Source organism: Acanthopagrus latus, chromosome 19 (assembly GCF_904848185.1).
Source record: "Acanthopagrus latus isolate v.2019 chromosome 19, fAcaLat1.1, whole genome shotgun sequence".
Classification (NCBI taxonomy): domain Eukaryota; kingdom Metazoa; phylum Chordata; class Actinopteri; order Spariformes; family Sparidae; genus Acanthopagrus; species Acanthopagrus latus.
Genome location: NC_051057.1, coordinates 14,960,765 through 14,977,444, shown reverse-complemented (window position 1 = coordinate 14,977,444; position 16,680 = coordinate 14,960,765). Strand labels below are relative to the sequence as shown.

Genomic DNA, 16,680 nt, shown 5'->3' with positions numbered 1-16,680 from the left:
GACTCCAAGTTAGCTTGGGCTTGTTTTTAATGCAACGTAATACGTATACGTTACAACAGATTTGTCAGGTTTTCCCGTATTAAATAGCTGGTAATAGAAAGTATGCGATTGTAACCGCAACGCGCATTTGAAGCTAGTGCTGGCTACCTGCTCGTTGATATGATGCTGTAGTAAGCTAAGCTACAGTAGCTAAGTGACAAGGTGCAGCATGAAACCCATGATAATGAGGTAAGAGGAGGTGTTACTACACGTTTATAATTATGTATATAGTAGACTTTAGTATCGGTATTTACCAAGTGAAGTTTGACTGAAAAGACCACACAGTTTGAAGAACTACGCAGTTAATAATACTAGTACAGCACTCCATGTGTGGCGTTACACCTGCTAAAACTAATGCAGCCCTGCTAGAAAATCCATGACGATTATAATCTTCAGTTAGTAGGCGGAACTGTAACCAGTAAATACATTGTTTGATTGTAGTCGTTCTCGGTCGTGGTCTTCTTGGGTGCTGTGGTTTGTGGTGCCTCTGGTTTTTATTTTATTAGCCTTGCAATAGATGTTTCTTATAGTTAAGCTATCATTGCTGATACAAATGGGGAGGAGTAAATATGTATATAAAAACACGCCTTTCAAAATAAGTCAGTAACCACACAAGCCTTCAGAATGGCTACAAGGATGAATCACAGCATGTAAAGTTTCCAATTAAATCCTTCATGAAGGTATAGCATGTACAATTAAACTGTAATTGTGTTATCACCATAGCGTACCTAATAAACAGACAACTGATTGTGATTCAGTATGATATAGAGCTGAAATTATTTCTCAGATAATTCACACACAAAGTCAGTAGACAGAAAACTAATTTGCCACTATCAGTAATTATAATCAAATATTCTCCTTTGTTCAAAGCAACAAAAAGCCCCCCAAAAGTAAAGCACTAGTTGTAAATATTTGTAGATTAACTTTTTTCTAATAGTCAACATAATGTTGTTGAACAGGACATTTAAAGCAACATTATGTAGAAGCAGTGCAATCTGATGCCCCCTACAGTTTCCGAGCGCAACACCACTGTCGTAAACACAAATCCCAAGTCTGTAACAATTTATCAGACTTGATGTAGGTGTTAACTACAACCAAATCTCATTATGTCGCAACAATTTAATGTGTGGAAAACTTGTATCACGAAGTAAACATGTACATAACGCTCTAACTCAAGGTCAGAAGTGCAGAAACAAGTGATAAGCGGTTGAGACAGAGACACCATCAACGTCATTTTGTTGTGTTATTTTAAGGGAAAAAAATGTTTTATTATGTAGCTTTATAGGTTGGGATTTGTGGACTTGTGTCATGCATTTCTTACTAATATCTGATATTTTAAAGACCAAAATCTCGATGGCTCATTTCAGGAAATGGCTGTAAAATTCCAACAATACTGTAGTTTCAGCCCGTACATTGTTATACTAATGGTCTGATCTTACTTTTGTAGGCTGTGTGTTCTTCATGGACCTAGTAGATCATGTCTCTGATCCTGTTTGCCTTCGTGGTCCGAGTCAGGGATGGACTCCCCCTGTCAGCCTCCACAGACTTTGAACACAACAGAGAGCTCCAGGAGAGGAAGCAGCAGCTCCGGACCATCAGCAAGGCTCTGGCCTGTTTCCCTGACAGAGGGACCATCAAGGGCAGTGAGCTCAATATATAGTAAGGATCCAGGAACCAAAGCAGACTGTCTCAGTTGTGTGCGCTCCGTAACTGCAAAAAACAGAATGTTGTCATGGGGCATCTGTGTCACGCTGCGTCAGGCTGTTTGTTTACTAAACACCTATTCTCCTCTCTCACCTGTTCAGCTTCGTCTCATCAGAGGGTGTATCCTACATGACCGTGTGCCACTGCAGCCTCCCTGTTGCTAAGGCCTTCTGCTTCCTGGAAGATCTGCGCTGGGAGTTCACAGCATGCTTCAATAGCACTGTTGTTGCCTTGGCAAACAGACCATATCCATTTTTGGAATTTGGTGAGTTGGAAGAGAAATGTTGTCATCCAGATTAGCTGTTGGTATTTTATGCCTTGACTTGTAATCTGATGTTTTGAAAAAATACAAATAAATACCCTAATTAGTTTATTACATGTATTTATGTCAGGGAACATGCACAACATATAATAATCAGAACAATTAGAGAATATGCTTTGCAACATATTTATTTGCTGATTTCCATCTGTAGTCCCTGTGCATCTGAAAGTAAACAATAATAATATTACCCTTGCTGCCAATTAACAGACGGCACCATTCAGAAGCTGAAGCAGCAGTACAACCAGAGCGGTGGTCCGGCCCTGGAAGTGACACTGGCAGAGGTCCAGGAGGATCTGAGGATCCACCCTGCTCAAGTCATTCACTTGGAGGACGTGGAGCTCAACGGCATTGCTAATGGTCATATGGAGCAAGGTGCTGGAACTGGTAAGACTGTTGACCACGTGACTTTAACAGCACAACACAAACAACACAGTAGAGTTTCTGTAATGTTTGATTCTGTAATGCAGAAATGAGAAAAAGTTCTCATTCATGTTCTTTTGTTTGACAGGTCAGAATGTAAGACTCGAACCAGTGACAGCGCCAGGCATCCTCTCGCTGGTCTTAAATATCATGTGTGCATCTTTGAACATAATCCGTGGTGTTCACCTCATAGAGTACACCTTCCAGGTATGTGCCACTGCCAGAATCTGTGGCCAGTCCCCTGGCAAAGGTTCAGATGGGTGTAAACTTTGGTAGTATTAGTAATGCTCAGTTGGATGTGTGAATATTTCCTTTGATAAAATGGTCAATAAAATAAATCAGTTTATGAAACGGGCTATGTTGGTTCTGATGGCAAATAATGATTAATCTTAATGGGAAATAAGATTAGATAATAAATAATAAGTAATAAATGTTGTATATTCAATAGAATGCGACACTGTGGCCTTCTCACTTGGAAAAAAGAAAGCCATTTGTTGTGTGTCGCTGGGGACTGTATTTAGAAACAGTCTGATGTATAAGCTTACATTAATTATAGATACGTTGAGCTGGCTTACCCGTCTGCTGTACATTACCATTTTGCTGTGAAAGCACAGGTTCCAGAATGATGAGGTCTGCACAAAACTGCAAAGTTGTCGCTCTTGTGAGAATTACCTATGCATTCAATCTGAAATGAGTGTGATACATTTTAAATTACGTGGACTCTCACCTGAGTGATACATCAGCAGTTTGTTCAGTGTTTTTCGCTCTCCTACGTGCAGGATGATCATGACGGTGTGTGGAATGTTGTGGCATTTCTCCTGGCATTTGTCTGCTGTGTGTTTCAGGTAAATATAGTTTGCTTTTTCAAAACTTGCTCACGTCAAAGAAATCTCCTCCTTCTTCAAGGTGACTGAGCTCTCTTGTGTCCACAGTGCCACCTCTACCTGTTCCACTCGTCCCTGAAGAAACACAAGTCCCTCACTCTGCTGAGTGTCATCGTCCTATGCAACCTCTACCTGCTCGGCCTGAGGAACGTGTGGCAGCTGATCTTCCACATTTCGGTCGCCACGCTCTCCACCCTCCTCATCAACACCCGCAAACTCCAGGACAGGACCGGTGACTGCGGGGTCTGAGAGGCGGTGGACAGTTTGTTTCGTTGTACCTCTCGTAGCTCTGGGTGAGAAAACAATGAGGAGTCATCAAGATGTTTTTAACGAGACATTCATAAATTTTGTGTCATCATGGGAAAATTATAATTACAGGTTAATATCTTCTTGTATACAGTATGTACTTGCACCTTGTGTACATTGTTTCCAAGACTGTAAAGGGTATACAGTGAAATGCAGTTTTTTTTTCCCTGGATTCTTTAAAGTATCCAGTTAACTTTAATAATATAACCACAAACTAGGGATGCACTGGTTTATCCAATGGGCCAATATTAGATTGTCCACTGCAGATAAGATGGCATTCACTGATAGCAGTGGCTGATGTTTATCTGTTGTAATGGCGCATTCATGTGCTACTGGCTCATGACATCACTGCCATCAGTTTGTAAGGTTAGGTAAGTATGTGAAGGGATATAGTAAGACAGACTACTAAGTACATTTTCATGATTTGTACTCCTCCAGAGATAGCATAATGAAGTGCGGAATGACTTTAAAACAGTTCAGTTATTTTATTTATAACAAAGATGTGTTGCCTTTTTTCACCCTAGCAAAAAAGGGGGTACAAATGGTAACAAAAATGGAATAAACTGGACAACAACAACAACAACAACAAAATATGGTAGCGGTCCAGAATTTCACAATCGGTGCATCCCTACTGCAAACACATACTGACAGAAGAGCTTAAAGCAGGTGTCTGTTTTAGAAACTCAAATATCGATCGATGTCAGTCCACCAGCGCCATCCTGTCCCAAAATGTGTTCCGGGGTAAGTGTAGTGAGGTTTTATTCTGTCAGAGTTGCTGACCAAAGTTTTCCACGTAGAAGCTGCTCATGCTTTTTCAATTTTTTAATGAATTTTTACTCGCGTTAAGTTCAGTATTATTTCTGCTGCCACAGGCCGCTGACTATCTTTGCAGTGTACAACTCAAGGTGACAGTTCTGTGACTGTATCAGACATGAGGCTCATCTTATTTCAAATAGTCACGTGTGGCCGATCTGCAGGCAGGTGGGGTCGTCCATCCTGCACCAGAAGCGGCGTGATACACAAATTATTTTGCGTAGTTTGATACAAAGAATCAGTGACAGTGAAGAAAAGCGGGCTGGTTTGTCTCTTTTGTTCGTTAAGCTAGAGTAACAATCTAATATGGGTTGTTTTTATGCCTTACCGTGTTGACTTAAGCGTATGTAGATACACCGGCAAGTGCTCAGCTAGTTTTTGCAAAGGTTCAAATGTAAGGGCTCCGTTATGTAAGTACATTCTGTACTGAGGGACGGTAAGTTTTATAGTCATGTAAGGCATTATGTTGTCGACACAGTTTGGGATCCAAGGAGAAACCTGTCTCTCACCAACTCCAGTTTAAAACTCATTTTTGTACGATCAAAGCAAATTTAGATATTTTAGTTTCTCGTCTTTTTTTCTACTGATCTCCTTGTTGTCAAAAAGTAAACTGCAGGTAGGAAAATGAATGCACTGAATTTATGGGTTAAGTGGTTTTGAAATATTTTGACTGCACTATAAGTTTTGGATTTCGTTTGTGCCGGTGATGGAAGTCTTTTTTTTTTTTTTTAATGTGTTGCATATCAATTTCAGCTAAAATGATATTTATATCAAGGTTTATGTTTACTTAATTGGTTGGTTTGTTTTATTTTATTTCTGGTCCTAACTGTAGTTCGTAGATTGTTATGAACATATAATCTGTGTTTTAATGTAGAACACATTACCGTAGCGCTGCTAAATAACAAGGCAAAGTATAAATCTCTTTTTACATTTTGTGTTTAAGCTTCTTAGGCGTTCAGTTTTCGATAGCTAGACAGAATCACTGATGTTCGTGAAGCGAAGGGGAAGTAAATTATTGTTTTTTAGTGTTTGTCAAATTAGCAGAAATGAGTCTTTTCATCAGACTTTTCTCTTTTATTGAGAAAGTCTGAGGGGAATTTTAAGGAAAACAAAAATTGGTCACATCTCATCTGACAATCCAAATGTCCTTCACTTTAAAGTACAACTAGCTTGTAAACTTTAAGCTCATGGTTTAGGAAGTGTAATAAAATTCAGATGTTTCCACTGAAAGGGTTAAATGTAGCTGCAGATAATCCAGTTGAACCTCCATCCAGATATTTTGGCTGAGAATTAGCCTGTCTCTTAAGAAATGAGTTTTATTTTGGACATAACTTCATGAAAATGTTTGGATATCATAAGTGAGTGACTCTTTGTTATCATGTGTGATGCTGCGTGGTATTTTCCTGTACAGGAATGTGGTGACGCTGTAATATTTTTGATACGAAGGAAGTTTTACCGACTCACTATTTCCACTGCAAGGCTTCGACCAAATGAATTGTAAAATAACGCTCTAAAGACCGTCGAACCAAATAATGCGGAGGGTATTTTAAGACTTGAATTAAAGTGAAGGAATCGTGTTGATTATGAAAGTTTATAACACACAGTGAAGACACACTGTACAACTGACACATGTGGCAGCCTTTTCTTAATATATATGTTTTTTCTGTTATTGACGTACTGGTGACGGTTGAAAATCATTCAGGTTTAGGAGGGTTAAATCTGAAGTATGTCTAATAGAATATTTTCGTTGTGTTGTTCAGTGCAAAAGCGGCAGAATGAAGTCATTTGTAGCTGATTAGACTCACAAAAGGTTGATTCTGTGGTTTTTGTGGCTGCAGCTTCTTTGTAATAATAGGAAGTAATATAACAACACCATTCTTTGTAACTGCCAAATGGTGATTACATTACAGGGCTTTGTGTTTTTTTCCTGCTGTGGTAAAACTGACATTTCATTAATAAATAGTGTCTTTTTTTTCAAATTGTGGATGTTTGATTTGTTTGTCTAGAAAATCAGAATGACTCAGTCTTTAAACTTAATCACCTTGGGGATGTGGCTCAATCCTCAATACATAACTGAAATAACAAAACTATAAACAAACCATTCAATAAAATCACAGCAGCAAACTTGAACATGAAGTGTTAAAATGTACCAATGCATTTCTCCAGTGTTACACCAGATGGAGCTCCTTCACAGTGCACTAATCCTCAGTGAAAGGTTGTGTCATTAATTGTTCTCTGGTGAGGTTTAGCATCTTTACAGTGGTTGTCTGTGACTTATAGAACTGATTTTAAAATTATTTTAATGACTTTTGAGGCCCTTGCCTGGTTTGGCACCTCCTAATATTGCAGAGCTGCACTCTTCCTTTGTCCAAAGAGCCAAAAACCTTTTTTATCAGTTCCATAAATCGCGCTTCAAAACCAAAGGTGACTGTTCACTGACAGAGCCCCATTTTAAATCACTTCTTAAAACACAATTATGTAAAGCTGCTTTTAACAACTAATTTAGATTATTTTAGCTTTGCTTTTATGAATTCAGATTTTACTTACTTAATGTAGTTGAAATGTAGTTCACGGAGTCAAACCTGAAAGATCACTTAAGGAGGAAATAGACACTTCTTGTTTAGTTCTGTGGCAAGTTTGAGCAATTTAGATGAGTGGTAGTCTGACTGCTGACCCTGATTTACATAGGTAGAATTAAAGTTTGAACAGCTGGAGCAAGGACTTCAGGTAAAGGTTCTGTACCTCACCACATCCTGAATTTGACCAGTTGTGTAAGAGATTAATTTAGAGAAGCAATAATTCTATGTTTATATAAAAGTACTGTTAAATTACTTTTATAATGTCCACTCATGGGTTGGTCGAAAGAAGCCTTGGCAAATTGAAAGAAAACTTTTCCCCTCAGCCTGCTGTCACCAAACAACTTTTTCAAACAACGCGTATGAAAGGGAGTGTATTTCCACGTCTCTCTGTCGGGTTATTAAAAAAACTTTGGTGTGTCAAAGGATTGACTTCGGCTTTGACGAAAAAGTCACAAAAAGAAGGCAGCTTTGACGTGCTGTGTGATGTTTCCAGTCGTTTACAGCTGAGTTAAAGCTTCCTTCAGTGATAAATCTGTGTCTGAGGTCCCAACCTTGAGGAACTCCCAGTTTCAGTATAATCAGTGCAGAACTTTATGTCTATCCGGTTCTTTTTTCCGTGCCTTTGCAGGTATCTACGTCACAACACTCTCGTCCTCATTCAGGCTTCACTACATGCAGACCACTGATAAGAACATTATCACATACTGTATATAATCCAGTTTTAACCTTCCTAACGTCAGTGCAGTAGGTCTCACACTGAGATATGCATTGGCATTTCATGACATTTGAACCAACACGTGTACACTCGCTGCCGTTTCCCATAACGTCACCAATGAGCTTCTGTTTAATTTCCAGAGAGGGACCATAAAACCCTCCCATAAACATCTGCCTCATCTCTGTTGCCACTTTTAATTTTTTTTTTATTTTTCTGCCACTATAGTTTACGGACATTGACATGGTCGTGTCGTTAGCTGTAAAGCATGCAGAGTATCTGTCATGCATATTAAGGAGGGTAATTTGAGGTAGTGACCCAGAATCAAGTGGAACATGCCCCTCAGAGCTCTTAGCGGCATTATAAACCAACATTGCCATCAGTCTGGCTAAAATGCCTCACAATTGAACCATCAGCCTCAGTGATCCTTAATTTGTGAGGATTAACCTCTTTTATCCTAATTGGCAGGAGCTCCTGCAGCCAAGAAGCCGCCATCTATCCCTGAACAAATAGGTTTTACAGCATGGGTGGTCCGGCTGGTGTGTTTATGGCTCACATTTCTCTCCCTCGCAGACAAGTGACTCATCTGCTCACATGTTCACAGGACAGCAGCAAGTGTTTGCTTTTTCAGCTCCGGGTGATGATGCTACCATTTCTGTATCTGCTGTATTGTAGAAGTGATACAATCTGATGTTTCCTAATGATTCTTCATCATCGAACGTGATGGTCATCCCTGACGCTCTAACACTGCACTGTTTCCTGTCTCCGCACTATTTGTTGTCACTGACTGGCAGCTGCAATCAGGCATTAAATCTGAATCCACGTCAGTCAAACGTTAGACAATGAGCTGACCTTAAGTCTCGCAGAGTAACAAAAGTGAAGCTGTAGGTCTGACAGGCTATTGTGTATTACATAAGAGGTCACGGCCTATCAGTGACTCTCACCCAGGAGTAGGCCCACTCATAGCATAGTGCCTCTGCAGTGGCCAGGGCATGTGGAAAGATTATGAAATAGCACAACTCCTTAAAGAAACAGTGAATTATGATTTGATGTAAAGAAAAAAGGAAAAGGAAAAACCTAGTCACTGTCAGTGGCTCTGGTTGAGGTTCCTGCAGTCAACATGCCAAATGCATACTGCCTTCAAACGTGCGACATCTGAGGCATTGTGCTGCGTGATAACACTGCACATGTCAGAGTGGATTTCTTATTCTAACCAGCCCACAAGTGGTCCCTAGTTTAAACAAATGTTTCTGTATAGTGTATATTTTTGTCTTCTTCAGCTCAGTGTAGGCTGAAATAGGCCAGCGGTCGGTACAGCCAGCCCATGTGCATACAAGGATGACATCGATGGATAGATTAAATGAGTGAAAAGGGTAGCTAAATGAATTAATTTACTTAAAGTTATGGATACGTTGCTAAAATTGATGGGTGAAAGTAATGAATACATGGTTGAAGCAGTGAGCTATGATGGCCAAAGGAATGGAATGGTAATAGCCGGGTTTCTAACACATTAGACCTTACAAAGCTTGGTTGAAATAAATTGCCTGATTTATGTCTTAGCAGTCGAAACAATTTATTACAGTTCACATGTAAGTTAAATTGGTGAGGGTAATACACAGTTAGCTTACAGCTGTGATGCTTCAACAGCTTAAACAAGCGCAGAAAGAATGATTGAAAAATACAGCCTGACCAAAAATGCTGTCAGGTTAACTGCTTGAAAACATTATCGCCTAACATCCGCTTGTGTAACTGTGACAATCTGTGTAATATCAAAAGAACAGGCTTGGAACATAAAGTGGTGATGATTACAGACGTAAAGGGTCACTTGAATTCAACCGTAGGGCTGCTGGGCACTTCAGAACAGGAAAAGGACGGGAACCAGCTCTGTGCTTAACATTAATATGATGGTGGCGGCAGCGAAAGCTCACCTAAACAACCTTTTTCAGAAGGTCAAACCTCTTCTCTGATTTTCCACCGTGATGGCAGGACGTCTTTTGGAAAACTCTCCACGACTCTGTGAAATTACTCCGAGCCGTGGGAGATTTAATCAAGGTGAGTCACGATGGCACACACTCATCTATTTAATCTTTGTCTCTATTCACTGCCCAGGCCACATGCGGGCGGCCTACACTTTAGCCTTTTCCATTAATTTCAAACTCATCATTCATTGATCTCACCCGCTGCCATGTGTGAAGCAGTCTCTCTGCGGAGATCTCCAATATCGAAAAATATTAGAATTATTATTACTTAGACAGCCCTTTCTCTGCTTCAGTGGCAGTGGGCTCATTTTTATGAACCTGAACAATTAGTTACCAATTTATCTTCTCGTAAGTCAGACAGAAAACATTCAGGCTAATTCAATATAGTGGAAACAAGCTGTAAACACAACTGACATATTATCACTGCATCACTGATATGGCTAAGTTGGCAAATTATTGCTTACCCATCACCTAAAAGTCATTTAATTTAGATTGATGAGATCCAGGTTGAAGGGAACCAATCCAGATATCTTAAATCTTGCACTCTTTAGATTCCCTCTGTGTGCTTCCATAACATGATGAATAAGGTGTTTACATTCACATCATGTTCCAAGTGTGATGTGTTGATCCACGGTCTGGTACGCCAGACCTCAAGGCTATCTATACACAGTAGGTCCCTTATGCTTGTTAGGATGTTCAACAATTCATAAACCCAGAGTCTTTGATGTTGCCTGCTGACTGGCTTCACTGAGCCAATGCATGGAATCCTGAACCAAAGACAAATCAAATTAAAAACTTAACTTACAAGAGTCTGTTTCCTTGACCATCTCTCAACTGCATAATGTATAAGTGCAAGTTGGTTTTTTTTGCCAAAATTATCTATTATATATATTGTATTTTTTCACATCTCAAGTCTTAATAAAATGATTATTATCATTCAAAATGTATACAATATATACTTTATGTGTGTATCTGCTCTCTTTGTTATACAGCTAATAGATGTTAACTTTGCTTAGTTCTGATTGGTGCAAAGTTAATCCAGGTCCATATGAACTGTGTTGCTTCATTTTGCCTGTTTTGATGTTTGCAGCCAGACCTCAGTATTAAAGACAATACCTGCGTAAGTCAATTGATTTATTAGTTTTGCTTTCATCCAGGTCCTCTCCCCCTCTCATGTAATTCAGAGAACACAGAGCTAGCCTGAAATTGACTCTGCTATCAGTCCAAAGCTAACAGCTCCTTGGAGAGCCCTCTATAAAGCTGCTGCACACAGAAATCTGATGACAGCAAAGTCAAGGTTATTTTCAGAAGTATGTTCATCCTTATTTTCATACTCAATCCATATTATTATTATTATTATTATTATTATTATTATTATTATTATTATTATTATTATTATCATTATTATTATTATTATTATTATCATCAAACCACCAATCATTAACAAATGAGCTACTCCACAGGATTTGAGTTGGAGTTAATCATTAACTGCTGTAAACTAGCATTTCCTCATTTGTTCCCGGGTCATTACGGTAATCAGAATTTGCGCTCCTAATTGTAAAGTTATATCAGGTTTAATATTCAACTTAACTTGGCACTCTCCACCTTAGCGCAAAAGCTTCCTTTGCCCTTAAATGTGAATTACTCACAGCTGGAGTCATGTGAGAGGTCACTGACCTGTGCTGTGTGCAGCAATTAGGTTTTAGAAATTTGCATCGAGTTATCTGCATCACCAGTTCCCAAACTTCATGCAAGATTTCTCGCTGCAAAACCAGCCGAGACCTAAACACAATGCAAAAGTGAGATCAAACATCCTGCCATTGTATAAATGTGTGGAACAATTTCCCAAGCTTGTTTAAACCCTGGTAAAAACATGGGTCAAAGAGTGTTGCTTCATAACAGTTTCTTTCTAGTGTGCACTGGCAATGAGTGATCACCTTGAGTACTGAATGTAAGTGCATATGTTAGAAGAATGGATTTTTAATACACTGTGGTGTTCATTAATCATGAGTGAGCGCACCATACAAATCAAGATGAAAGTGCCGCTCAACAACAATGCACTGTTACGACCAAGGAACTAAAGGAAAAAATAACGTCTCTTCAAAGCTGCTTTTTTCATCTGGAGCAAGCTGGAAACATCTGGGCCATAACACTTTAAAACACATTTGGTAGCAAACAGTGGCTTATTTACACACCAGCAGACACAAAGCTACTATTTCATTAAACTGGAGTTGTGTTTCTGACCAGCTGATGAATTTCAACTGGTTCTCAAGCACATCAGAGACAACATTCCTGCGAGGCCTGGACCCTCTCCGATCAACGGAGGATGCCATATCCACGGCCCTTCACTCACCACAGACACCTGTGTCTCAACACACCTTGAGAATAAGAACAACGACACTCGAATCCCGTTTGCTAATTTTAGCTTAGCATATAATTTTAACTCCCAGGCAACGAAAGAACTCCACTGTGAAGCATGTGGACAACAACACCATCATGGACTGCATTACAAACAACAATTAGAGGCTATATATAGGACTAAATCACAATCCAGAGAAGCAATCTACTGCTCAACATCAGCAAACCAAGGAGCTGATTGTTGAGTTTAGAAAAAGGGCGGCATAGACTCAAAGCCCTGTCTACATCAGCAGAGCTGGGGTGGTGCAGGTGAACACGTTTAGGTTCTAAGGATCATTATCGTCACACGTCTCCAGCCTGGTGAAAAAAAGGAAACAGAAAGGCTCTATTTCTAACAGACACTCGAGAAGGCCAGTGTCCAGAGTCAGATACTCTCATAACTCTACTCTCACAAACTGGCATGGTTCATGCATGGTTCAGGACAGGAAGGGTCTACAGCAACTAAAATAAATGCCTAGGACATCATAGGCACCCATCTCTGGACCATCAGTGATACTGGTAAAGTGAAATGTCCGCACTGAGCCCAAAGGAGACTAAACGACAACAGCAATCGCGTCTGTCTGTTGCCTTCTGGTAAGATAATAGTAGAAGAATGCGTTACCGTACCACCAGACTGCGCAGTTTAATTCTTTTCAGCTTTTCACAAAGACTGAGCAGGATGTCGCTGGTTTGGTTCTTGTGAGTCAGTTCATTTTTGTTCTTTTGCATGAGCTGGTATTGGCTGGCAGTAGTGGTTGGCATGCTAATGCGTGAAATGTTCAGGAAGTTCAAGGTAATAGAGTTTGTTTTAACATTCTCTGTTATATGCAAATGGAGAGATCAAAGCTGAGTGAGACATTGTCCCCCGAAGACAAAGTCAAGCTCAGTCCTTCTGTTGTGAATTACAACCAGGATCTGGAGCAAGTCCTGACCACAGAGGTCATGAAATCAGTGCTGTACAATGACTTATTCCTGTGGCTCTGCGTCTCAAAAGTATATATTAAAAAAAAAAACTCCTCTGATTTTCATCAGCATGACTCCTGGCCACACATCAGATCTGATCAGATCTGGCAGACGACTTCTCTTTAAATCAGGATTCAGGTTCTCAGAGCCGGCATGAGGACGGCGGAGGTAATCAAAGCAGCCTCTTAGCCGTTTGGACAGTTGCTCAATCGCTAGCATCTCCAAACTTTCCTTTATTTGTCACATGAATATTTAACCCGCATCATGAATATTGAAAGATGCTCAAAGGCAAGACACCTGTCCCACATTTTAAGCATCACCGGGAATCTGAAAATAACTTCATCCATCTCTTCTCTTCTCTGCATCCCACTGCCTGTTTTATTCTGACAATGAGAACCTAAAACATGTATTTTTAATTTACCTGACATGCTGTATAAATACAGACAAAAGAATAATCAAATGCCTGAGTACAGCAACAAAGCATAGTGTGTATAAATCAGCATATTCCGACACTTGGGCCTCAAGGGGTGAATTTTTTAACATGTGTTTTTATTTCATGCAGCAACGTTTTAATATAAAAACCCCTCAATTTACAATCATTACTATTCCTATGAATAGTTAATCATATTATATGCATGCTAATTTCCACTTTGTGGATAGAGCTAATGAAACATTAGACCCAAGAGCAGCTGATCTGAGACAGCAGGCATGGCAGGCTCTGTTTGTTAATCTTCTTACGGCACACAGCGTCCTGCCTCAGCTGAATTTGCTCTTCTTCATGGTGCTGAGCACAGCGAGAGGTCTGCGCTGCTCAAAGACAGCGAGCGAACCAATAAACCAAAGGGACAACACTGGGATTAACTCGAATAGCTGAAGTTTCATTACACCAAAGCAAACTCAGCGGCTCAGTCATACCTGTCAAATATTGTAACTGAAGTGCAGCACTGGGAGGAACTGGAGCGAGAGCTGCTTTGATTTCTGACTGGTGAAAGATTGATTCAGATCCTTTTAACCTAGTGGACCGACACGCACTGAAATCATTAGGCAAAAGTAGAAATACCACAATGTTAAATACTCTACTACAAGTAAAAGTTGTGAAACGATTCATCATATGTATTAATTCAGTATATGGTTTAGATGTAATAAATCTAATCTGCAAAGTAGAATGCTGAGTAAACATTACATACCTCTGAAATGAAGCAGAGTAGAAGTCTAATGTAGCAAAAACATGGAAGAACTCCAGTTTGGTACCTCAAATTGGTACTCAACTAATGGACTATTGTAAAAGTACCGTTCACTTCCACCATTTGTTGATGTACACGTTGATGTATACAGCCTGACTTTGACAATGTATATGAGACATTTTCACTGGATATGAGCAAGCACACAACCACATAATGATCCGTATCTGTATTCAAACCCAAAACAGGCTGGAGTTGAACCTGATATTGGTGACGCTTAAACTGGAAGTGGGTTGTACTTACAAGAGGTTTTCATTGAAATTGATACGGATTGATCAGAAGTTATATTCAATACATCGGAATTGAGCTTTGGGTTGTTTTGTTTTATCGCCACAGTAAGAGAACTACTTGTTATTATTACTATTAAGTTAAATGAATAAACTTCTGTCAGCTACCCAACGGGATTGTCCTTCATCAGTAGTACAGATATAGACATATTTTACCAGTATGATGTAAAAAGTACATCTGTATTGGATACCTGTTCCAGTCCTGTGTATATAAATATAGGTTGACCTGCAGGTTAACAATCTAAATGTTTTCTCTTTCTGATCTTATCACTGTTCTCTATTTAAGGTTCGGTTTTCAGTGTTGTCATGTTGCATTGCTGCGCCTTGTTTCTAGTTAGGTTTAGACATGAAAACCACACGGTTAAGGTTAGGAAGAGATTGTGTTTTGGATTAAAACATTTGTCTCGGTCGCCACAAACAAAGCTGTTAAGTGTCCCGAGGTCTTGTGAATGTTGAAACACCCTGTAACTCCAAAACCACCACCCCCTGCCCCACCTTTGTATATACAGTAGTCAGGTCATAAGCATGTAATGTGAAAGTGATCTGACATGTTGTTTAGGAATGTCAATATAGTAAGTAGCCTTCGACATGGAGAAACTTTTGCGGAAACGATTTATGCCAATATTTTGTCCTGGTGACTGGGTTGGTATATTCGACCTGTTTTAGTGCTTTGAGTGCCTCAATCAACCCACTGAATGCATTATAAAACATTTCTTACTGTGAGTTGTTAACTAATCGTCCTTCCAACCAGACATACCAATTTATCAGGGAGCAATAAACAAGTCCAGGTGATTATATATAAGTGATAATTTTTGCAATTATGTGTCAGTGGCATTTAAATATTGTTGCCCCGGGTGGTGAAGTGGTTTCACCGACTTTAGTGAGCTCCTGAACAAAGTATTTTCAGGGTTTTCAGACACAATGGTCTTTCAGGGCACTGTGACTTGTGGCAGCACACAGTGAAGTGAGAAAAACAGTCACTTATGTGGGTAAGTCCTTTCTGTGAGTGCTTTAAGGACACTTTTAGCTGTCACAAGCAAAGAACCTAATGTTTGGCTTTCTGACTGTACCACACATTTGCTTCAATTTCCCAGATAAACACGAGCAAAATGCAAGTTCAGGAGATGCCGACTTTGAATTATGATTATTTAAATGAGAAAGACCTGCATGCAGCCTGTTGAATGGTATTTTTTCCAGTGACAGGGATTAGCGTATTTGCATGAGTAAGTTGAGCGGGAAGCTTAAGTGAACATCACTGGGAGTGGGGCAAAAAAAAGAATCAACACTAGGCCATGCCCTTGTCAAGGAGCAGACGGCACTTACGAGAATAAACTTCAATTAGGCAACAATACATGTAGCTGTCAGTAAGGACATTACAACACTTACTTAATTTACAAGTGATGTTAATAAACCTTTACGATTACTTGATAAATTCTTATAAAGCCTGTTGTTTATTCACAGTTAAATAACTATTAACTAAGGTTTAATTAACAGTAAATATACCATTTATCAATTACTGATATATAACATACATCATGTTATCGATTATTGCATCTTGACAGAAGGTATGAACGTGTAAAATAACAACTTCAACCATTTAATTTATTTCTAAATCATTTATTTTCATACAGTTTGAGTGGAGCAATGTTATGGCAAGTTATTCCTCCTCCTTTTCCTCATATACATACAAACTTCAACACAATAATAATGACACTAATAATAATAATAATAATAATGTTCAAAAAAGCCATTATAAAAAACCTAAAGCTAAGAAGAACTAAGGACTAGGAAAGCTAATAAGTGCTGTTGTATTAAGTCTGCAGTCTATACAGTCTTATGCTAATAAATACTTGCAGTATATTTGTAGCTTCACAATGGAATGCATTGCACCAGTATTACACATATTGCATTAACAACAAACCAAAAAAACTCTCACATTTTCAATATACACAACAATACAATATCCAGTTTGTAAATAAAAATCCATATTACACATGCTGAATACTGATAACTTACACTATAAGTGCACAGAGT

General features: G+C 39.2%; 1 protein-coding gene across 1 annotated transcript; it reads left to right on the top strand.

Annotated features, from left to right (window-relative positions):
- The first annotated feature begins 89 nt into the window (after window positions 1-89).
- Window positions 90-6,467, top strand: sec22c (SEC22 homolog C, vesicle trafficking protein). The gene is made up of 7 exons (XM_037078516.1): window positions 90-228; window positions 1,487-1,698; window positions 1,845-2,008; window positions 2,273-2,449; window positions 2,574-2,692; window positions 3,265-3,330; window positions 3,418-6,467. The coding sequence occupies exons 2-7, from the start codon at window positions 1,517-1,519 to the stop codon at window positions 3,616-3,618; spliced, it is 909 nt and encodes a 302-aa protein (XP_036934411.1). The 5' UTR covers window positions 90-228; window positions 1,487-1,516; the 3' UTR covers window positions 3,619-6,467.
- The last annotated feature ends 10,213 nt before the right edge of the window (window positions 6,468-16,680 follow it).